Below are 23,410 nucleotides of genomic sequence, written 5' to 3' on the forward strand. Positions count from 1 at the left end.
TATTGTTCTTCTAGTGGTGTAGTGTTCTTCTAGTGGTGTAGTGTTTTTCTAGTAGTGTAGTGTTCTTCTAGTAGTGTTCTTCGAGTGGTGTAGGGTTCTTCTAGTAGTGTAGTGTTCTTATAGTAGTGTAGTGTTCTTCTAGTGGTGTAGTGTTCTTCTAGTGGTGTAGTGTTCTTATAGTAGTGTAGTGTTCTTCTAGTGGTGTAGTGTTCTTCTAGTGGTGTAGTGTTCTTCTAGTAGTGTAGTGTTCTTCTAGTGGTGTAGTGTTCTTCTAGCGGTGTAGTGTTCTTCTAGTAGTGTAGTGTTCTTCTAGTGGTGTAGTGTTCTTCTAGCGGTGTAGTGTTCTTCTGGCGGTGTAGTGTTCTTCTAGTGGTGTAGTGTTCTTCTAGTGGTGTAGTGTTCTTCTAGTGGTGTAGTGTTCTTCTAGCGGTGTAGTGTTCTTCTAGTGGTGTAGTGTTCTTCTAGTGGTGTAGTGTTCTTCTAGTGGTGTAGTGTTCTTCTAGTGGTGTAGTGTTCTTCTAGTGGTGTAGTGTTCTTATAGTAGTGTAGTGTTCTTCTAGTAGTGAACTTCTAGTAGTGTTCTTCTAGTAGTGTAGTGTTCTTCTAGTAGTGTGGTGCTGTTCTAGTGGTGTAGTGTTCTTCTAGTGGTGTAGTGTTCTTATAGTAGTGTAGTGTTCTTCTAGTAGTGAACTTCTAGTAGTGTTCTTCTAGTAGTGTAGTGTTCTTCTAGTGGTGTAGTGTTCTTCTAGTGGTGTAGTGTTCTTCTAGTGGTGTAGTGTTCTTATAGTATTGTAGTGTTCTTCTAGTAGTGTAGTGTTCTTCTAGTGGTGTAGTGTTCTTCTAGCGGTGTAGTGTTCTTCTAGTGGTGTAGTGTTCTTCTAGTGGTGTAGTGTTCTTCTAGTGGTGTAGTGTTCTTCTAGCGGTGTAGTGTTCTTCTAGTGGTGTAGTGTTCTTCTAGTGGTGTAGTGTTCTTATAGTAGTGTAGTGTTCTTCTAGTAGTGAACTTCTAGTAGTGTTCTTCTAGTAGTGTAGTGTTCTTCTAGTGGTGTAGTGTTCTTCTAGTGGTGTAGTGTTCTTCTAGTGGTGTAGTGTTCTTATAGTATTGTAGTGTTCTTCTAGTAGTGTAGTGTTCTTCTAGTAGTGTTCTTCTAGTGGTGTAGTGTTCTTCTAGTGGTGTAGTGTTCTTCTAGTGGTGTAGTGTTCTTCTAGTGGTGTAGTGTTCTTCTAGTGGTGTAGTGTTCTTCTAGCGGTGTAGTGTTCTTCTAGTGGTGTAGTGTTCTTCTAGTGGTGTAGTGTTCTTCTAGTGGTGTATTGTTCTTCTAGTAGTGTGGTGTTCTTCTAGTAGTGTAGTGTTCTTCTAGTAGTGTTCTTCTAGTAGTGTTCTTCTAGTAGTGTTCTTCTAGTAGTGTTCTTCTAGTAGTGTTCTTCTAGTAGTGTAGTGTTCTTCTAGTAGTGTTCTTCTAGTAGTGTTCTTCTAGTGGTGTAGTGTTCTTCTAGTAGTGTAGTGTTCTTCTAGTAGTGTAGTGTTCTTCTAGTAGTGTTCTTCTAGTAGTGTTCTTCTAGTAGTGTAGTGTAGTTTCTTTTAGTAGTGTAGTGTTCTTTTAGTAGTGTAGTGTTCTTTTAGGTGTGTAGTTTTATTTAGTTGTGTAGTTTTCTTCTTCAAACCCTAAATACTTTGAAATTGTGTTTTCTTAAACCTTCCGCAGCCACAATGAATGCATTGACATTTCATGAATTCTGTGTGGAAGTTCTGTCTTCATTTCCTGACTTCTCTCTCCCTCCTTCCCTACCACTCGCTCGCTCTCGCTCTCTCCCTCCTCCTGCCCTCCACCCCTCCCTCCGGTCTTTCCAGACCAGAACAGTAGCAGACAGGTGCTCTACATCGCCGATGACAACGAGATCCGCAGCCTGGACCCTGGCATGCCCAACTGGCGCTACGAGCAGAGCTTCCAGGGCGATGCCAACGTACGCATCGATGCCATGGACCTGCACGTCAAGACCAACCGCATCTACTGGACCAACTGGCACACTGGCAGAATCTCCTCCTACGAGCTGCCTTCATCATCATCATCTTCCTCTTCTGGCACATCGTCAAATACACGCCGCAACCGCCGCCATAGTGAGGGAGGTGTTACTACCCTGGAGGTGAGGCTTGAGTGACGCAAACAGGAATGTATGCACGTGCGCACACACACACACATGCACACACACACAAACACAAACACGTACACACACATGTACACACACACACACACACACATTAACACACTCACACATGCGCACACACACACAAACAGACACACACACACACACACTAAAACATGGGCACTGTTATGACATCCTATGTGTGATACAATATAAGTGGAATGCAGTTAGTGCCAAGTCTCATAGTTCAGAAAAGTCTGTTGTTTTCTGTTCACAACATAATGAGATGTACCTAAACATCCCTCTGTCATCTCTCCCTCTGACTAGATTGTAGGGCATCTTAACATGCCTCGGGGTATAGCGGTGGACTGGGTGGCTGGTAACCTGTACTGGACTGAATCTGGCAGAGATGTGATCGAGGTGGCCCAACTTTCAGGCAAACACCGCAAGACCCTAATCTCAGGCATGATAGATGAGCCTAACGCCATTGTAGTGGACCCCCAGAGAGGGTGAGATTTTTTTATTTTATTTAACCTTTATTTAAATAGGCAAGTCAGTTAGGAACAAATTCTTATTTACAATGATGGCCTACCCCGGCCAAACCCTCCCCTAAACCGGACGATGCTGGGCCAATTGTGCACCGCCCTATGGGACTCCTGATCACGGCCGGTTGTGATACAGGCCTGGATCCAACCTAGGTCTGTAGTGACGCCTCGAGCACTGCGATGCAGTGCCTTAGACCGCTGCACCACTCAGAGACTAGTACCCTTTACCACTACTGAGCCAACCCCAGCCAAGCCCAGCCAACCCCAGCTATATTGAGTTGGCCTAGTTATGCATCCACTACTGTCCTGGAAAAGACAATGCGAAAATAAATTATCAAAAAAATTCGAATAATAAACTTGTATTTCCTGCTGAGCTGTTTTGACTGCGTTTCTGTGTCCTCAGGACCCTGTACTGGGCCGACTGGGGAAACCACCCTAAGATTGAGACAGCAGCCATGGATGGAACCCTGAGACAGACCCTGGTCCATGAGAACATCCAGTGGCCCACAGGTCTGTATAGCATTAGCATTGTAGCCTAGCATTAGTATTAACACTTAGCATTATACATAGCATTATGCCCTAGCATTAGCATAGTGGTGTAAGTGGTGTCATACCTTTTTTCTGGTCACTGTTTGTGTTATCCATGTCCTCTTTAACCCTCCGCTCCTACTCCTCTTCCTCTACCACCACCTCCTCCTCCTCCTCTCTCCAGGTCTGGCGGTAGACTACTTCAATGAGCGCTTGTACTGGGCGGACGCTAAGCTCTCTGTTATCGGGAGCGTTCGACTCAACGGCTCCGACCCTGTCATCTCCATCACAGGACTCAAAAACAGTTCAGTTCACTACACTAAACTACACTTATCTCAGGGCTGGGGTTCAGTGTAGTTTTATGAGGATACCACCCATCTTTGCTTCCTACTGAATTTTACATGGGTAACAATTTATGAATTAAAGGATAAGTAGTGAAATTGATACAGTTGTCACTGTTTTACAGAGTGGGTTGACCTTGTTCAGTTCTCAAAGGGACATAGTTAAGGCAGGTTCCTAACTCTCTCTCCTTCCATCCCCAGACCTGCTCCATCCGTTCAGCATCGACATCTTTGAGGACTACATATATGGCGTCACCTACATTAATAACTTTGTGTTCCGGGTCAACAAGTTTGGCAAGAGCCCCATGGAGAACCTGACCACTGGCATTAACCACGCCACAGACATAGTTCTTTACCACCGTTACAAACAACCAGAGAGTGAGTGGCTGTCTGCCTACACTATAGCTAATTTCTTTAAATGAAACCCTACTCCCCCATATAGTACACTTCTTTTTGACCCCTATCAAACCACCACCGCTAAAAACCGGTAGAGAGTGTCTGTCTCTCTCTCTCTGTCTGTCTGTGGGTCTGTCTCTGTGTGTCTGTCTCTCTGTCTCTGTCTGTCTCGCTCTCTGTCTGTCAGTCTGTCTCACTCTCTGTCTGTCTCTGTCTCTGTCTGTCACTCTCTCTGTCTGTCTGTCTGTCCGTCTGTCCGTCTGTCTGTCTGTCTGTCTGTCTGTCTGTCTGTCTGTCTGTCTGTCTGTCTGTCTGTCTGTCTGTCTGTCTGTCTGTCTGTCTGTCTGTCTCTCTCTCTTTCTTTCTCTCTCTCTCTCTCTCTCTCTTTCTCTCTTTCTCTCTTTCTCTCTCTCTCTCTCTCTCTCTCATTTCAATTTCAATTCAATTTGCTTTATTGGCATGACGTAACAATGTACATATTGCCAGCTTATTTACAATATAAAAATGAGAATCAAAATTGTCAACGGGACAACAGTAACAACAATAACCAAGGGTCAAAATAACCATACATTCAACAATAACAATAAGCATACAGTAGAGGACATGTGCAGGTTGATTGGTCTGTCAGACACTGTCCCTCAATTTATGGCAGGCAGCAATGTAGTGCGCTGCCAACCCACAGCTCTCTGCGTCCTCCCCCAACAGGACGTGTAGCCTATCCTCATCAGAGAGGTCTTTGAAACCTTGAATAAGAGTTTCAAATTTGGGGAAATGACACTCTCTAATTGTTTTATATTTTTGACATTTTGTCAGGAAATGCAGCTCCGTCTCAGGTTCTGCTATTGTGCAGTGGTTGCACAGCCTTTCCTCTACAGGGAGCCAGGTTTTCCTGTGTCTACCCTTCTCAATGGCAAGGCTGTGCTCACTGAGCCTGTACTTTGTCAAGGTTTTTCTAAGGTTTTGATCAGTAACCATGGTCAAATATTTAGCCACGGTGTACTGTCGATTTAGGGCCAGATAGCACTGCATTTTGCTCTGTGCTTGTGCTTGTGTTTCCCAATAAGCAATGTAGTTTTGTTTTGACTGTGTTGTAATTTGGTTTATCCTGATTGATTGGATGTTCTGGTCCTGAGGCTTCAGTGTGTTAGTAGAACAGGTTTGTGAACTCAGCCCCAGGACCAGCTGGATGAGGGGACTCTTTTCTTTGCTCAGCTCTTGGTATTGCAGGGCTTGGTAATGATATGAGAGGGGGTCACTGTATTTTAGATGTTTCCAAAACTTAATTGCTCTTTTTTGAGTTTTTATTATTAGTGGATATTTGCCTAATTCTGCCCTGCATGCATTGTTTGTAGTTTTCCTCTGGACATGTAGGAGAATCTTACAGAACTCTGCATGCAGGGTTTCAATGGGATGTTTGTCCCATTTGATGAAATCTTGTTTTGCAAGTGGACCCCACACCTCGCTGCCATAAAGTGCAATTGGTTCAATGACATATTCAATTACTTTTAGACAAATTTTAATAGGTATTTCAATTTGAATTTGCTTTTTAATTGCGTAGTTTCTCTCTCTCTCTCGCTCTCTCTCTCTCTCTCTCTCTCTCTCTCTCTCTCTCTCTCTCTCTCTCTCTCTCTCTCTCTCTGTCTAGCTGACTCTGTCTGTGACACACTATCCATTATATACAGTATTTCACTATCCATGATATACAGTATTTCACTATCCATTATATGCTGTATTTCACATAGTGTTCTTCTTCAGACCCCTATTTCCCATAGTGCACTACTGTTGACATCTATTCCACATATGGTTCAGTGGAGTTTAACACATTTTAGTGACGTTTCTCTTTATCCTGTTCTGGCTCTTACTGTCTGTTATCCCTCTGTCTGCTCTCTCTCTGTGTCATTAGTGACCAACCCATGTGACAGGAAGAAGTGTGAGTGGTTGTGTCTGCTCAGCCCCAGTGGTCCAGTCTGTACCTGTCCAAACGACCGCGTGGCTGAAAATGGCACATGTGTGGAGAGACCCCCTTCCACACGGTCTCCATTCTGTGAGTACACACGCCCCACTGGGCACACACTGGTTGAATCAACGTTGTTTTCACGTCATTTCAACAAAATTACGTGGACCAACATGGAATAGATGTTGAATTGACGTCTGGTGCCCAGTGGGACTCTTATCAATAACCTCTCCCCCTCTTCTCCCAGCCCCCTCTCCCCTCGGGCCGTGTACGGTCCAGTGCCTGAACGGAGGGAACTGTTTCCTGAACACCAGGCAGCAGGCTAAGTGTCAGTGCCAGCCCAGTTACACTGGAGAGAGGTGTGAGGTCAACCAGTGTAGAGACTACTGTAAGAATGGAGGAGCCTGCACTGCCTCAGTCATAGGTAGGTTACCTGAGCATATACAGTCATTGGTGTGGCTGCAACTGGCAAACTAGTCTAGGTGCCGGTAGCAGCCATTTTCTATTGCAGACTGTAGGGGCTGCTTTAGGGGGACTGTGGCGACTCTATTGTGCATTGATATTAATAGGAACCCTTCTAGGATTCAGCCCTATGTGTGTTAAGTGCATGTAAATGAGATGTTTTTTCTATGTGTGTTCTGACCTATAACTTAAGCATGATAATAGCAGGCTATTCACCCACTTGACTTCATTCCCTCATAATTCCACCACCTTTACGCGTGAGGAAACTACCGATGGAAATAACAGCATTCTCAATGCACTGTAATTTATAAATTGATAAGAGCCATTGATAACAGCTAGGTAAATGCATAATCCATTTAGAGAGGTGGATTGTAAATACACATAGCAATTGTTTTAGTAAAATGTTTCCTTAAGATCACTGGACACGAATGTGAAACCAGTCATATGGAAGCAAACTGAAAATCATATCAACATGATATGTATTGCATGTTGCTGTCCCTTTTCCACAGTGAAGTAGGCGATAAATTGCTGTGCCATTATTCAGAATTTGTGTGCCCTCATAATTTGCTTGGATGAAATTTGGAGAGCCAAGCTATAGGCTTCTGTAGGGCTGAACCTGCTGAGTTGATGCATGCGCTTTACAACGTTTTCATTATATTCCCGGCTTTTCTCCATTTTATTTTACAATGTGTATCATGATAAATATTAGCCACTATCGGGAGCCACCGCCAGTAATACCCACATACATTTATAACTGTCACTGTCGTGTTCATTTCCTTCAATTTGTAGCCTACATTTTGCTTCATTCCATTCTGTTGACCTTTTTCCTCTGTCACTTTTGTGTAGTTGTTCCTGAGGGAGGCTAGCATTACTGGATCATCGTAGGTTAACGTTGTTTAATCATTTGGGACATGCAGCCTTTTTGAATTATTATGGATCTCAGACCACACGTAACAGGTTAAACCTGGAGCCTGGCGCATGTTGTCGTACAGTTCCATGATTAATGAGGATGTCACGCCCTGGCCATAGAGAGGCTTTTATTCTCTATTTTGGTTAGGCCAGGGTGTGACTAGGGTTGGCATTCTAGTTTCTTTATTTCTATGTTTTCTGTTTCTATGTTTTGGCCGGGTATGGTTCTCAATCAGGTACAGCTGTCTATCGTTGTCTCTGATTGGGAATCATACTTAGGCAGCCTGTTTTTCCACCTTAGTTGTGGGTAGTTGACTTTGTTAGTGGCCTGTATAGCCCTAGTCAGCTTCACGGTCGTTTTTGTTGTTTCTTGTTTTGTTGGCGACATTTATAACATTAAAAGAAAATGTACGCTCACCACGCTGCACCTTGGTCCGGTCATTTCCCTGACGACGTTTGTGACAGAGGATTAGAGTAGATTTATAGAACTACTGTTCCACCCCTATTGTACACTTTTCTCACCTTCCAAAATTCCATGAACTGAATTTGAATATGGCAACTTTCAGGATGAATCAAACCACTATCTTTGATTCATCAATATAGTTTGTGTGTAAAGTCTCTCCAAACCATTCATATATACTTTCCTAACCCCAAAATGGCCTAAATAATCTACAAAATCTCAGAATTTTTTTATCTACCAGTTGGTGTTGAAACGGAGACGAATATGCATATATATAGATGGCTTTCTTTAATTGATCCCTGTATTCTGAACCCGTTCTCTCAATGTGTTGTAGTGAGTCTGTCGACAAAACTCTAATTAAAGTTACACCGTATTTAAAGTGATGGCTTAAGATAAATGTACTGAAAACCCTATTGAATGAAAACTCCACAAGAAAATCTGTTGGCCAGCAAGTGGGACGGTTTTCAGTGGTTGAATTACATTTATTCAGTGTATGCAAGGTAGACACACCTGTAGAGCACACTACGCACCTGCATTAGGTAAGTCTGAACACCAACTACTGAGAAGTGCGTTGGAAAGGCGTCGATTTCCTAAGTCTGAATTGTGCCCATTTTATTTCGATTTTTGTTCTTATTTAACATGACCCTTTGTTCCCAGGGGCCCCTACCTGCCGCTGTCTGAAGGGCTTCACGGGGCCCCAGTGTAAACTCCACACCTGTCAGGACCACTGTCATAATGGAGGCAGCTGCACTGTATCCCAGGGCAACCAGCCCACTTGCCGCTGTCCGCCTGAGTATCTGGGAGACCAGTGTCAATACAGTGAGTATGTAGTTTATAATGGGTTAATAAGGGATGATTAAGCAACAATGCCAACCTCTTGAACATCTTGGCCATGTACTGTTATAATCTCCACCCGGCACAGCAAAGAGGACTGGCCACCCCTCAGAACCTGGTTCCTCTCTAGGTTTCTTCCTAGGTTCCTGCCTTTCTAGGGAGTTTCTCCTAACCACCGTGTTTCTACATCTGCATTGCTTGCTGTTTGGGGTTTTAGGCTGGGTTTCTGTATAGCACTTTGTGATATCGGCTGATGTAAGAAGGGCTTTATAAATACATTTGATTGATTGATTGATCTGTGTAACAGTTTAACTAAATCTATAGATCCTGTATTATAACAGAGTAACTAAATCTATAGTTACTGTAATGTAACAGAGTAACTAAATCTATAGTTACTGTAATGTAACAGAGTAACTAAATCTATAGTTGCTGTATTGTAACAGAGTAACTAAATCTATAGTTGCTGTATTGTAACAGAGTAACTAAATCTATTGTTGCTGTATTGTAACAGAGTAACTAAATCAATAGTTGCTGTATTATAACAGAGTAACTAAATCTATTGTTGCTGTATTGTAACAGAGTAACTAAATCTATTGTTCCTGTATTATAACAGAGTAACTAAATCTATAGTTCCTGTATTATAACAGAGTCACTAAATCTATAGTTCCTGTATTATAACAGAGTAACTAAATCTATAGTTCCTGTATTATAACAGAGTAACTAAATCTATTGTTGCTGTATTGTAACAGAGTAACTAAATCTATTGTTCCTGTATTATAACAGAGTAACTAAATCTATAGTTCCTGTATTATAACAGAGTCACTAAATCTATAGTTCCTGTATTATAACAGAGTAACTAAATCTATAGTTCCTGTATTATAACAGAGTAACTAAATCTATAGTTCCTGTATTATAACAGAGTCACTAAATCTATAGTTCCTGTATTATAACAGACTAACTAAATCTATAGTTCCTGTATTGTAACAGAGTCACTAAATCTATAGTTCCTGTATTTTCAGGTGTATCTTTCATTCCTGTGATTTTTTTCATTTGAATAACAATAATAATTTCTTCATTCCACTTTGTAATGTAATACTTAATCCCTAATCAGAAATGGCTGAAAAGAAGGAGAGTCTTCGCTCTGTGAGGAACTGACTGTAAGCCCTGTTTCCCTGGCTCTATCTTCTCATCACCCCTCCAGGTACATGTGAGGGTTACTGTGAGAACCAGGCCATGTGTCTGCAGACGGCCAATGCCACCAAGCTGTGTCGCTGTACCTCTCAGTTCCATGGACAGCTCTGTGAGCTGGACAAGTGTGAGTACTGCGGACCCAACGGCAAGTGTCTGCCCAAAGCCTCAGGAGAGGTCATGTGCAGGTAGGGGTCATACACAGTACATATACAGAACACACTCAAACATAAATACACACACACACACTGAACACATTTTTCAGTCCATTCACACTCACTCACACACACACATTTATCCTGGTGTTATCCTGTAAAGATTCAATCTAGTTCTGTTGGTTGTCTCTTTCTCTCTGTCTCTCTCTGTCTCTGTCTGTCTCTCTCTCTCTCTTTGTCTCTGTGTAACTGTCTATGTCCAGCTGTCCTAACGGTCGTACCCAGCCCAGCTGCTACACCTGTCTAGATTTCTGCACCAATGGACTCTGCTCTATCGAACCACGCACACTACTGCCCCAGTGCAAGTAAGAATATGACCCCAATCACTCAGATGTACACCCACACACACTCAAGCTCATTCAGACACACACACAGATACACGCTTTGTGACTATCTGTAACCTGTGTGGTGTATTTAGATGTAACCTGTGTGGTGTGTATTTAGATGTAACCTGTGTGGTGTGTATTTAGGTGTAACCTGCGTGGTGTGTATTTAGATGTAACCTGTGTGGTGTGTATTTAGATGTAACCTGTGTGTTATGTATTTAGGTGTAACCTGTGTGGTGTGTATTTAGATGTAACCTGTGTGGTGTGTATTTAGGTGTAACCTGCGTGGTGTGTATTTAGGTGTAACCTGTGTGGTGTGTATTTAGGTGTAACCTGTGTGGTGTGTATTTAGGTGTAACCTGTGTGTTATGTATTTAGATGTAACATGTGTGGTGTGTATTTAGGTGTAACCTGTGTGGTGTGTATTTAGGTGTAACCTGCGTGGTGTGTATTTAGATGTAACCTGTGTGGTGTGTATTTAGGTGTAACCTGTGTGGTGTGTATTTAGGTGTAACCTGTGTGGTGTGTATTTAGGTGTAACCTGTGTGTTATGTATTTAGATGTAACCTGTGTGTTATATATTTAGATGTAACCTGTGTGGTGTGTATTTAGGTGTAACCTGGGTGTTATGTATTTAGGTGTAACCTGTGTGGTGTGTATTTAGGTGTAACCTGTGTGGTGTGTATTTAGGTGTAACTGTCACAGTTGTAAATGAGAACTTGTTCTCAACTGGCCTACCTGGTTAAATAAAGGGGAAATAAAAATAAATGAATACAAATCTGTAATGTGTGTGATGTGTATTTAGGTGTTCTATAGGGTGGAGGGGGTATCGATGTGAAGTCATTGCCTCTCCTGTGGACTCTCCTGAATCCAGTGGAAGTAAGTTACTTTAGTTACTTTGTAGTCTCTTTACAGTGTCAGTGAAATACATTTTATAACTACAGATTATAACACAATACATGTTATAAACTGTCTGAGCTCATTGGTCGATGTACTCTGAGCTCATTGGTCGGTGTTGCATATTTCTCATTGATGGGCGTGTTGCTCTCTCTGCAGGTTCTGCCTCCATAATCGTCCCAGTGCTGCTGCTGTTATTACTGGCGCTGCTGGTTGTCGGCGCCATCTTGTGGTACAAGAGGAGAATGCGTGGGTGAGTAGAGTAGACAACCTTTGTGTTGAGACTGGGTGTGAGAGGTCCCACTCATTCGGTCAAACTCAAATGTATTTTACACCTCATCTGTACCTCCCACCATATCTATCTCTCTCTCTCTCTTCTGTGGATAACCACCTCTTTCCTGTCCCCCAGGTCTGTATGGCCGGGCAAACGCTCCCGACATTCTCGGTAACTTAATAGGGTCACATCTAACACGTCTCCCCCCCAGACCCTCCCCCCTTTTCCTCCCTCTCCCCAAAGCCTCATCTAAGCCACCATCTTGTCCGTGGGTTCAGTGACAGCCCTCCATTTTGCTGGCCTTTCTGTAGTAGAGTCTGTCTGTCTGTCCCTGCCTGCTCTCTCCTGTTTAGTACAGGGTTTCCCACCCAGGAACACAGGAGGCTATTGACAGATTGACTGGTTCTTCCCGACACATCCATACCTTTCCCTGTCTACATATATTACAGTGATGCTTCTGTGCCTGCATTGTAGAAGTGGAACATTTGCGTTGTGGAAAATCCAGCATTTACCAGGATAGACACTGGACGTGTCCAAATGGACTTTTGAAAAAAGCTCATTTGATTTGTCAATTTACCGTGGTTCTGTGTTGCCTTGACTGTGTGGAAACATTTTAATGTACTGTACATGTAGCTGGTGGTGTGATGGTTTTCTGTATGCTGGATTTTTCTATCCTGTCAGTGGCTTGAACCAAGGCTCTCAGTACTTTCAGTGTGTGTTACTGTGTTGTGGCTACGTCTCTGCTAATGTTGAAGTGTTGAGAGGACACAAACTCTGTGTGTGTGTATGTGTGTGTGTGTGTGTGCACAGTGCTAAGGGCTTTCAGCACCACAGGATGACCAACGGGGCCATGAATGTGGAGATAGGGAACCCAGCCTATAAGATCTACGAAGGGGAGCCAGACGACGATGCTGGGGAACTCCTGGATTCAGACTTCGCTTTAGACCCAGATAAGGTAACACATACACATACTCTTACACTCAGTCGCCAGTTCATTAGGTATACCCATCTACTACCGGGTCGGACCCGCCTTTTCCTCCAGAACAGCTGGAATTCTCAGGGGAATTGAAATGTTGCCAGGAAAACATTCCCCACACCACCACCACCAGCCTATACTGTTGACACCAGGCAGGATGGCTCTGCCATCAGCATGATGCAACACCTGACTCTGCCATCAGCATGATGCACAGGGACCAGGATGCGTCATACCAGGCAATATTTTTCCAGTCCTCAAGTGTCCAGTGTTGGTGATTGCGTGCCCACTGGAGCCGCTTCTCCTTGTTTTTAGCTGATACGAGTGGAACCCGGTGTGGTCGTCTGCTGCAACAGCCCATCCATGATGAGGGCCGACGAGTTGTGTGTTCCAAGATGCTGTTCTGCACACCACTGTTGTACGATTCTTGCCATTCTCTCATCAACGAGCTGTTTTCGCCCACAGGACTGCCGCTGAATGGATGTTTTTTGTTTGTTGCACCATTCTCGGTGGACCCTAGATACTTTTGTGCGTGAAAAGCCCAGGAGGCCAGCCCCTGACACCGACGATCATGCAGTACCACGCTCAAAGTCGGTTAGGTCACTCGTTTTGCCCATTCTCACGTTCAATCGAGCAGTAACTGAATGTCTCGATGCCTGTCTGCCTGCTTTATAAAGCAGGCCACTGTCTGTAAGAGCGAACCATTTTTGTGAATGGGTGGGGGGGGGTGTACCTAATAAACTGGTCTATATTCACATTTGACCAATCCTAAACACTTTAACACTTATTTTAACACTCAGGTTACTTGTTTTTATACTTGTTTTAACACTGCAGCACTTATTAGCTCATAGTTATTCATTTGTCATTGACACATTAAAGGTAGACTCGATACGCCGTAGATGCAGAAAGTAAACAGCACAGTGGGTCAATTTCCACAACAACTGAGTGTTGAAGTGTGAGGCTCAACTTCTCCTCTGTTTTGGTCCCGTGGAAACCACGCTGTGAACAGTGTGATGTGAACCCGTGCACATGCGCAGATACTGTGTGTGACTGTGTGAGAGCGAAGTCTTGCATCTCGCTCATCTCAATATCTGCGGTGCTGCTCGTTGGTAGACTTTCGCTGAGTCTACCTTTAAATCTTTTTTCTGCACTCCATAATACTCTGCAATGAAACCAAATTTAGGACCTTCGTGTGCTCTTTCTCCAACCATTATTTCATTATTTTCATCCCTGCAGCCCACCAACTTCACCAACCCAGTGTACGCCACCCTGTACATGGGAGCCCACAACAGCCGCAACTCCTTGGCTAGTACTGACGAGAAGAAAGAGTTACTCTCACAGGTGGACGAGGACATGAGTGACCCGCTGGCATAGAGGTCAGGGGTCAGGCACGCCCGAGCCACGTCTGGACCACGCCCACATGCCTTTTACCAATCAAGAAAAGCATCAAAAGGAAGAAAGAGAGAACACTGTATAAAATGTATACAATGAAGGACTACTTTTGTATGTGATTGCAGTATTCTTTTTTGTTCTTTTGAGAAAAAGGAAAATTTGCCTATTCAGAAAAAGGAAGAACCATTTCATAGATTTTTTAATTAAACTCGTTTTATTTTGCTCACCTTCCTCCCCCCTTGCTACTGTCACTCCCCCTTCATCCCTTGATCCATATAGCCACTACCTCTATGTAAAGGTGTAGAGAAAAACAAACAGCAGTTAGTTCATTTTGTATGAATTGTGTAGGGAAAAAACATTGTTCTATTTCAGAGAAGTTTGTTTGTGAAAGATGTGGAGAAAAGAGGATGTATAGTTTAATAGTCAGTAGTTAGTTCTGAATGCCAATTGACTCTGGTTTGGTTTATGTGTTACTTTCTGTGCCATCTATCTCTACTGCTTGAGGTGTACAATATATCAATAGAATGGTGTAGAATGAGAACACGGCTGTTGGAACTAAAAGGGTTCTGTAACTGTGTTCAGGAACTGGAACAGGAACCACATGGCAGAGTAAGTCAGCATCACAAATACTAATGTCCGTTCTGTTGAAAACTATGTTCCAAGTGATTGTCTTTTTTCTCCTTGCACAGAAGACTAGAAGTGTGTGTGTGTATATACACTACATGACCAAAAGTATGTGGACCCCTGCTCGTCGAACATCTCATTCGAAAATCATGGGCATTAATATGGAATTGGTCCTCCCTATAACAGTCTCCACTCTTCTGGGAAGGCTTTCCACTAGATGTTGGAACATTGCTGCTGGGACTTGCTTCCATTCAGTCAAAAGAGCATTAGTGACATTGGGCGATTAGGCCTGGCTCGCAGTCGGCATTCCAATTCATCCCAAAGGTGTTCGATGGGGTTGAGGTCAGGGCTCTGTGCAGGCCAGTCAAGTTCTTCCACACCGATCTCGACAAACGATTTCTGTATGGACTTCGCTTTGTGCACGCGGGCATTGCCATGCTGAAACAGGAAAGGGCCTTCCCCAAACTGTTGCCACAAAGTTGGAAGCACAGAATCGTCTAGAATGTCATGGTATGCTGTAGCGTTAAGATTTCCCTTCACTGGAACTAAGGAGCCTAAACCATGAATAACAGCCCCATTATTCCTCCTCCACCTAAATGTACAGTTGGCACTATGCATTCAGGCAGGTAGCATTCTCCTGGCATCTGCCAAACCCAGATTCGTCCGTCGGACTGCCAGATGGTAAAGAGTGATTCGTCACTCTAGAGAACGTGTTTCCACTGCTCTAGAGTCCAATGGCGGTGAGCTTTACACCAGTCCAGCCGACGCTTGGCATTGCGCATGGTGATCTTAGGCTTGTCTGCGGCTGCTCGGTCATGGAAACACATTTCATGAAGCTCCCGACAAACAGCTCTTGTGCTGACGTTACTTCCAGAGGCAGTTTGGAACTCGGTAGTGAGTGTTGCAACTGTGGACAGACAATTTTTACATGCTACGCGCTTCAGCACTTGGCGGTCCCGTTCTGTGAGCTTGTGTGGCCTACCACAGACGTTTTTGCTCCAAGATATTTACACTTCACAATAACAGCACTCACAGTTGACCGGGGCACCACTAGCAGGGAAGAAATGTGACAAACTGACTTGTTGGAAAGGTGGCATCCTATGATGGTGCCACTTTGAAAGTCACTGAGCTCTTCAATAAGGCCATTTTACTGCAAATGTTTGTCTATAGAGATTGCATGGCTTTGCTCTCGATTTTATACACCTGTGTGGCTGAAATAGCCGAATCGACTAATTGAAAGGGTGTCCACATATTTTTGTATATATAGTGTATATTTATACACATATACAGTACCAGTCAAAAGTTTGGAGACACCTACTCATTCAAGGGTTTTTCTTTACATTTACTATTTTCTACATTGTTTAATAATTGCGAAGACATCAAAACTATGAAATAACACATATGGAATAATGTAGTAACCAAAAAAGTGTTAAACAAATCAAAATATATTTTATATTTGAGATTCTTCAAAGTAGCCACCCTTTGCCTTGATGACAGCTTTGCACACTCTTGGCATTCTCTCAGCCAGCTTCATGAGGTAGTCACCTGGAATGCATTTCAATTGACAGGTGTGCCTTGTTAAAAGTTAATTTGTGGAATTTATTTCCTTCTTAATGCGTTTGAGCCAATCAGTTGTGTTGTAACAAGGTAGGGCTGGTATACAGACGATAGCCCTATTTGGTAAAAGACCAAGTCCATATTATGGCAAGAACAGCTCAAATAAGCAAAGAGAAATGACAGTCCATCATTACTTTAAGACATGAAGGTCAGTTAATCTGCAAAATTTCAAGATCTTTGAAGGTTTCTTCAAGTGCTGTCGCAAAAACCATCAAGCGCTATGATGAAACTGGCTCTCATGAGGACTGCCACAGGAAAGGAAGACCCATAGTTACCTCTGCTGTAGAGGATACGTTCATTAGAGTTAACTGCACCTCAGATTGCAGCCCAAATAAATGCTTCACAGGGTTCAAGTAACAGACACATCTCAACATCAACTGTTCAGAGGAGACTGCGTGAATCAGGCCTTCATGGTCAAATTGCTGCAAAGAAACCCCTACTAAACACCAATAAGAAGAGACTTGCTTGGGCCAAGAAACACAAGCAATGGACATTAGACTGGTGAAAATCTGTATTTTGTCTGATGAGTCCAAATTTTAGATTTTTGGTTCCAACCACCATGTCTTTGTGAGACGCAGAGTAGGTGAACGGATGATCTCCGCATGTGTGGTTCCCACCGTGAAGCATAGAGGAGGAGTTGTGATGGTGTGGGGTCACTTTGCTATCTGTGATTTATTTCGAATTCAAGGCACACTTAACCAGCATAGCTACCACGGCATTCTGCTACGATACGGCATCCCATCTGGTTTGCCCTTAGGGGGTATATCATTTGTTTATTAACAGGACAATGACCCAACACAGCTCCAGGCTGTGTAAGGGCTATTTTAACAAGAAGGAGAGTGATGGAGTACTGCATCAGATGACCTGGCTTCCACAATCACCCGACCTCAACTCAATTGAAATGGTTTGGGATGAGTTTGACCACAGAGTGAAGGAAAAGCAGCCAACAATTGCTCAGCATATGTGGGAACTCCTTCAAGGCTGTTGGAAAAGCTTTCCTCATGAAGCTGGTTTAGATAATGCCAAGAGTGTGGAAAGCTGTTATCAAGGCAAAGGGTGGCTACTTTAAAGGATCTCAAATATACAATATATTTTGATTTGTTTAACACTTTTTTGGTTACTACATGATTCCATGTGTGTTATTTCATAGTGTTGATGTCTTCACTGTTATTCTACAATGTAGAAAATAGTTCAAATGAAGAAAAGGCCTTGAATGAGTAGGTGTGTCCAAACTTTTGACTGGTACTGTGTATATATATATATAAACCTATTAACAAAGTGTCTTCAAAATATACCCAGGAATACAAACATGAAATAACAGTCTGTCTGTATTATGTTTTAGCTCGTTTTCATTTTTAGTCTTGTATAAATGGCCGGCTAAATGTGCTTAATGAATAAAAGTAATGGAGTGTGTAACGTGTTGGAGGTAGATGATTGTATTAAAGCAGACATTCCAGGATGAAGATTCAGGGGACGGATATCCGTGACCTTGGGAAGTAACTGAGGCCATTGGAGTATGAGAGGACATGTTTTGGGGTAACCCAGAATGTGTTTAGGGGGGCCTTGATGTGAAAGGATGCATATTGGGGCCCAGAGGGTCCAGGACCATCTCAGTGACTGTTTAGTACAATTCCGACTGTAAACTGTCAGCCTGGTGATTGGCTGTTTTAGCAACAAGCAAGACTCTGTGAACGCCTGACATGGCTGAAACAAACCATTTACGATAAAACAACAAGCTGACGATGCTTTTGTCTTTGTCTGTGATTGTAAACATACTTTCAGGAGAGGCCAGAGAGCCAGTTGTTTCATGGGGGAAATTTTAAAACAACAATGTTGCGTGTTTTTAATGTTTGTAATAATTACATCATGCCTATGTAATTTCAGTTTCTGCTCATTGTAAGTGCATTCCTCAGGAGGTTAGGATTGTTAGCCTCCTGATTACCATCCCCTCTTGTTATCCCCTCCGCCTTGCTGCTAACGCTAGTTATGCTATGGCATTGTTGAATACTCATTTCTGATTGGCTTGAAGGGCATTCTAGAGCGTGCATTATTTCCCTATAACGCACGGTATAATTCAAAGGCTATAAAGTTCATTCTTATGTTCTATTTTTTATTTTTTTTGCTGCTGCTTTTGAAAGCAAAATTCGAATTAAAAACATTATTGGCATTGTTGAATTCATAATAGCAAGCTAGGATGATGGTTTGGTTAGCTAAACTAGCAAGTCTGTTTGATTACCAAGGTTACTACTGTATCTAGCTAGCTAGTAAACTTGCTAACTTCTTCAGTGGATGTTATCACATTTCTACTGGCAAATGAACACATTTCTAGAGCCAATTATGTTAATTTATAGCCATGGTATAAAAGGGATAATCAACTCAGCGCTCAATGCGTTCTCTGGAAAATAATTCAACTCCGTGGAAGGTTAGTTCCACTCCGCTAACGTATCGTGGAACACACCTTCCACGTTGTGCACTATTTTCCAAGGAACGCATAGCCCCTCGTTGATTATCCCTTACCTCTCCGTCTGTCTGTCTGTAGGCTCGGCTGTCTGTCGGCTTGTCTGACTAGCCATCCCTGTCAGCCCTGTCTGTAAGTCTTGTCGGTTTGTTGCTCTGATAGAACTGTCTGTCTATGTTTGTTTGCCTGCCTGTCTGTCATTGGTCCAATCTCAGTCTCAGCCAATCATGTGCTGCTGACCATGCTGCTTCTAACCATTCGGAGGTGATTAACCATATCTATCATACTATATTACAGTTTACACTGCATGGAACTCACAATACACACACACATACAAACCCAATAGCAAACCACTCTGGCTTAACCATCATTTGTTATTAACAGTATTCATCATTAATTGGATTTTAATTACATTTCTGCTCTGTTACATTTTTATTTGAACAATGTAAATTAGGTACAATCTGTTTAAATTTTTTGACAAATATTTCAGCAAAACAAAACCCTACACATGGATTTTTGTTGCTCTATTTCAGTTGGTAATGATTTCATTTCTTTTTGATAGAAGAAATTAAATGGATTTTTATAGTAGAAACACATGGTGGCTCTGACCTTCATTTGGAGAGAGAGAATGAGTGAGAGAGAGACCGAGAGAGAAAAAGGAGAGACCGAGAGAGAAAAAGGAGAAACCGAGAGAGAAAGGAGAGACCGAGAGAGAAAGGAGAGACCGAGAGAGAAAGGAGAGAGAGCGAGAGAGAAAGGAGAGAGACCGAGAGAGAAAGGAGAGACCGAGAGAGAAAGGGGAGAGACCGAGAGAGAAAGGGGAGAGACCGAGAGAGAAAGGGGAGAGACCGAGAGAGAAAGGAGAGAGACCGAGAGAGAAAGGAGAGAGACCGAGAGAGAAAGGAGAGAGACCGAGAGAGAAAGGAGAGACCGAGAGAGAAAGGAGAGAGACTGAGAGAGAAAGGAGAGAGACCGAGAGAGAAAGGGGAGAGACTGAGAGAGAAAGGGGAGAGACTGAGAGAGAAAGGGGAGAGACTGAGAGAGAAAGGAGAGAGAGACCAAGAGAGAAAGGAGAGAGAGACCAAGAGAGAAAGGGGAGAGACCAAGAGAGAAAGGAGAGAGACCGAGAGAGAAAGGAGAGAGAGACCGAGAGAGAAAGGGGAGAGACCAAGAGAGAAAGGGGAGAGAAAGAGACCAAAAGAGAAAGACAGCTAGATTACCGAGAGCGAGACTGAAAGAGACGGAGCGAGAGAGGCCGAGAGAGTGAGACCGAAAAAAAGAGAGACCTAAAGAGAGAAAGAAGTAGAGCTCGAAAGGGAGAGAAAGAAGATATGTTTAAATTTGGGTCACATTGTCATTTTGTTTATTAAGGGGGAAGTGCAGTCATATTTAAGATAACATACATCAAATGTCAGACACTATTTCATTTTATACTTCTGACAAAAAAGTACAAGGCTTCTTCTGTTCTTTGATTTGTAAATGTGTATAGAAATATCTGCTATAAGAGTCGTGTCTCGTACAACAAGGTAATGTAAGTAGTGTAAATATGGGCGGTCCCTTTTGAGGAAATGCCATATTGAAACACAGATAGTCTCAGCGTGCACAATCATTCTGCTTACTCGATGGCTACTAAGGTCATCATTACAGTTCTAAAACAGAATTGGTCATCATTGCGGTTCTAAAACTGTAAGCAAAGAGAACAAGCATTGAGAACATGGTTAGACTCATAGGAATGCATTCTTTCCCCACCAACAAATGCAAGTAAGCTAAACAGTCAGTTTAGAAACATCCTCATACGTTCATCACTTGCTAAGCAAGAAAGTCTTGTCAGTTACATAACATTCAGACCAACTTTACTGTTGCTTTCAACTTCTGAACAAGGTAAAGTTCCTTCTGGTTCTTTGTCAGTGGTTTGAAATAATTCAGTTTAAACTTGGGAGTGTTTAAGACTTAAGTGGTAATTAAGTCGTAATTAAATTGTACGACTGAAGTGGTAATTGTACTGTAGTAGGTCATAAAGATGAAGAAGTAATAGACAGCAAAAACATTGAATGTTTTAACCCGCTCTTAACGTTTCGGAAGACACTTGGCCTAAGCTCATTTATATTACAGCACTGAGAAGCAACCTTTAGATATGTTAGTGATTAAAGCTGAGATTCAGATTCTTTCTTTTACAGTATTTAAATGTTATCATACAAAGGCAATACAAAATACAATCTAACAAAAAAAGAATTTAAAGATACACATTATGGCTGAGTCACATAAAAATAATACTGTCAAAAAGGCACTTTTTTAGCACAGTAAGAAATAAGACACAAGAGAAAGTTTGGTTTGGCTAGCTTGTCCTGAAAAGACCACCGATATAACAATAATCTTCAGTCCTTTTTGAATCGGTGGACAGACATCATGTGAAGGCAAAACCCTAGGTCCTATTCATTAGGTAGGACACACAACCGAAAACGTTTTGCAACGGAAACCAAAATGACGATTCTTACTGGTTCAGGTAGTCCCTCCCTGTTTCATTCCGTTTTCTTCCGTTTGGTGCCTTATGAACACAACCCAGTTCTCTTTGAAGTGGAAATCCCAGCAGCAGAGTCAACATATGCTGTCATTTATCCAAGTGACTTGACTGACTGTCTCCCAGTCTCAATCTTGCTTGGATTGCACAATCTGAGGAAATCCAGGTTCATGGAAATAATATCCACATTAGCAGGCACTTGTGGTTCCATGTCCACCTTATGCAGTTGAAGTGTCCTTCCTTCCTGCTTGTGTGAGGTGAGCCGCCTCTTTAAGGGCTCAACTCACCACTATACTCTTCTTCTTTGGACTCTTTCTGCCCAGTTCTGTTCTTAATATTATCTGTATGTGTGCGGTGTGCGGTGTGTGTTTGCAGTGGGAGAGTAGGGTAGGCTATGTCGGTGATACTACAGTTATACCTGCTTGTTGAGAGACAGTGTCCATAAAGGATCTCCATAAATAAATAAATACCCCTGTAAAACAAGGGCCATTGGTTCGGTCCTGTCAACCTTTTAGTCTCTGTGCAGCCTCGGGTGGGTGAGACCACTGGGACACAGGGAGGGGAGGGGAGGGGGGGGGGGTTATAAAGGGAAGGGGTGATAAGGGAGGAAGAACGAGTGGTTTGTTTAGGGTCTCTTCCAGCCGGTCCGGATCAGCGTGTCGTTCCGCAGAAAAGGCTGGCTGCGGAGATCTGTGAGTGGGTGAAGGAGGGAGAGAGAGGGGTCACACAGGTTAACTGGGAAGTCAAACTCTGGTCCAGTGGTGTCATGCTCAGGTTTGAGGTTGTTGATTAAGGAACCTATATTTGCAGTGCTTATCCAAACATAATATTTCAGCAAATATGTTTAGAATTGTTAAATTTTACTTATATGTTGTCAAATGGGTAGCCAATTGAATGTGGGTATATGTTAACTAAAAAGAGAATGATGCCTTTCACTGTCAACTTAAAACTAACAGAGGAATATAGATTTTTCAATCCAAGGCTATGGGGGTTTAGTTATTCAAACCATTATGTCAACAATGTATCACAGTTGTAGACAACAAGCTCTGTGAGGTACCGTGCTATAGAGCAGCTAATATTCATACAACTCATCTAACCTGTCGTCTCTAAAAGGACTCCTTAAATGTCTACACCATCATGATTATGACAGTGTTATGTAGCCCTTAAAATGGAGTGTTCAATTAGTGTTGCCAATGTTTCTGTCCATTTGTCTGAATAAATGTCCATTTTGTCTGAACATGTCGGTGTGTGTGGATATGTGCAGGGGTCTCAACAGAGCTGGTTGACCAACGAGCTTTTCAGCACACCGCAAGTCACAGTTACCAGGGACAAACACAACATTGAGACATGCCATCAACAGGTGACAGACTGGTGAGTGGTGGATGGACAGAACACTGGACACAGCATGCAACATGGAAGACGAGAGGTGAGGTGGTGATGACGGAGGGACCTGAGTAGAAGGAAAGACTCATGAATGTAGATTAAATCTGTAGCGTGGAAGATCCATACTATAGCGCAATTTAAATTTTAAAAAGGCAATGTTCTCGCGTGCGCGGAGTCTGCATCCAATGGTGCATATTTTGCCTCAATCGGAAACTACCTTAAAATGGCAATCAGCAGTAGAAATAATGACAGTGTTTTCACTGCACCTGTTTCGGTAATAGGTTGAGGGATGGGGCTGGAGAAATGTAATCACTCTCTGTTCATAAACAGAGCTACTAATGCAAGGACTGACCATCCATGATATCTAAAGGATAGGTGACCATGTTTTGAAGCTATATAATGTTTGTTTACATTTACTTGTTTTCAAACATTGGAGTAAAACAAGTTTGTGATGGGGTAAGACAGTTGAACTAAGCTCATGAGGCATTTATAAGTTACACTACATGACCAAGAGTATGTTGACACCTGCTTGAAGAACATCTCATTCCAAAATCACAGGCATTAATATGGAGTTGGTCCCACATTTGCTGCTATAAAAGCCTCCACTCTTCTGGGAAGGCTTTCCACTAGATGTCCGAACATTGCTGCTATAACAGCCTCCACTCTTCTGGGAAGGCTTTCCACTAGATCGCTACAGGGAACATTGGAACATTGCTACAGGGCCACGAGCATTAGTGAGGTCGGGTACTGATGTTGGGCGATTAGGCCTGGCTCACAGTCAGCCTTCCAATTCATCCCAAAGGTGTTCGACGGGGTTGAGGTCAGGGCTCTGTGCAGGCCGACTGTGAGCACTCGGCGGTCCCATTCTGTGAGCTTGTGTGACCTACCACTTCGAAGCTGAGCCGTTGTTGCTCCTAGACGTTTCCACTTCACAATAACAGCACTTACAGTTGACCGGGGCTGCTCTAGCA

The 23,410-nt window shown here is 42.8% G+C and overlaps 2 protein-coding genes and 1 long non-coding RNA gene across 7 annotated transcripts in view; 2 read left to right on the forward strand and 1 right to left on the reverse strand.

Moving 5' to 3' along the window:
- LOC139558002 (low-density lipoprotein receptor-related protein 1-like) overlaps positions 1-19,134 on the forward strand; it is a 220,463-nt gene extending 201,329 nt beyond the window's left edge. The window contains exons 77-91 of the mRNA XM_071373369.1: positions 1,853-2,145; positions 2,473-2,654; positions 3,094-3,200; positions 3,403-3,522; positions 3,761-3,937; positions 5,859-5,999; positions 6,157-6,333; positions 8,398-8,559; positions 9,776-9,950; positions 10,181-10,282; positions 11,109-11,182; positions 11,360-11,453; positions 11,610-11,645; positions 12,285-12,429; positions 13,684-19,134. Coding sequence (XP_071229470.1) covers positions 1,853-2,145; positions 2,473-2,654; positions 3,094-3,200; positions 3,403-3,522; positions 3,761-3,937; positions 5,859-5,999; positions 6,157-6,333; positions 8,398-8,559; positions 9,776-9,950; positions 10,181-10,282; positions 11,109-11,182; positions 11,360-11,453; positions 11,610-11,645; positions 12,285-12,429; positions 13,684-13,821 — 2,123 coding nt within the window. The 3' untranslated portion in view covers positions 13,822-19,134. The remainder of the gene's footprint in view (positions 1-1,852; positions 2,146-2,472; positions 2,655-3,093; positions 3,201-3,402; positions 3,523-3,760; positions 3,938-5,858; positions 6,000-6,156; positions 6,334-8,397; positions 8,560-9,775; positions 9,951-10,180; positions 10,283-11,108; positions 11,183-11,359; positions 11,454-11,609; positions 11,646-12,284; positions 12,430-13,683) is intronic.
- Positions 19,135-19,884: 750 nt separating this feature from the next.
- The window catches only part of LOC139558003 (formin-like protein 3), a 90,100-nt gene continuing 86,574 nt past the window's right edge, over positions 19,885-23,410 (reverse strand). For all 5 annotated transcript variants that reach the window (XM_071373373.1, XM_071373375.1, XM_071373374.1 and 2 more), the window contains one exon: positions 19,885-21,746. In XM_071373373.1, the coding sequence (XP_071229474.1) occupies positions 21,682-21,746 (65 nt within the window). In that variant the 3' untranslated portion in view covers positions 19,885-21,681. The remainder of the gene's footprint in view (positions 21,747-23,410) is intronic.
- Positions 22,331-23,410, forward strand: part of LOC139558004 (uncharacterized) — a 68,190-nt gene continuing 67,110 nt past the window's right edge. The window contains exon 1 of the long non-coding RNA XR_011671518.1: positions 22,331-22,482. This is a non-coding gene — a long non-coding RNA (uncharacterized lncRNA). The remainder of the gene's footprint in view (positions 22,483-23,410) is intronic.

Source organism: Salvelinus alpinus, chromosome 28, assembly GCF_045679555.1.
Source record: "Salvelinus alpinus chromosome 28, SLU_Salpinus.1, whole genome shotgun sequence".
In the NCBI taxonomy this organism is placed as follows: Eukaryota; Metazoa; Chordata; class Actinopteri; order Salmoniformes; family Salmonidae; genus Salvelinus; species Salvelinus alpinus.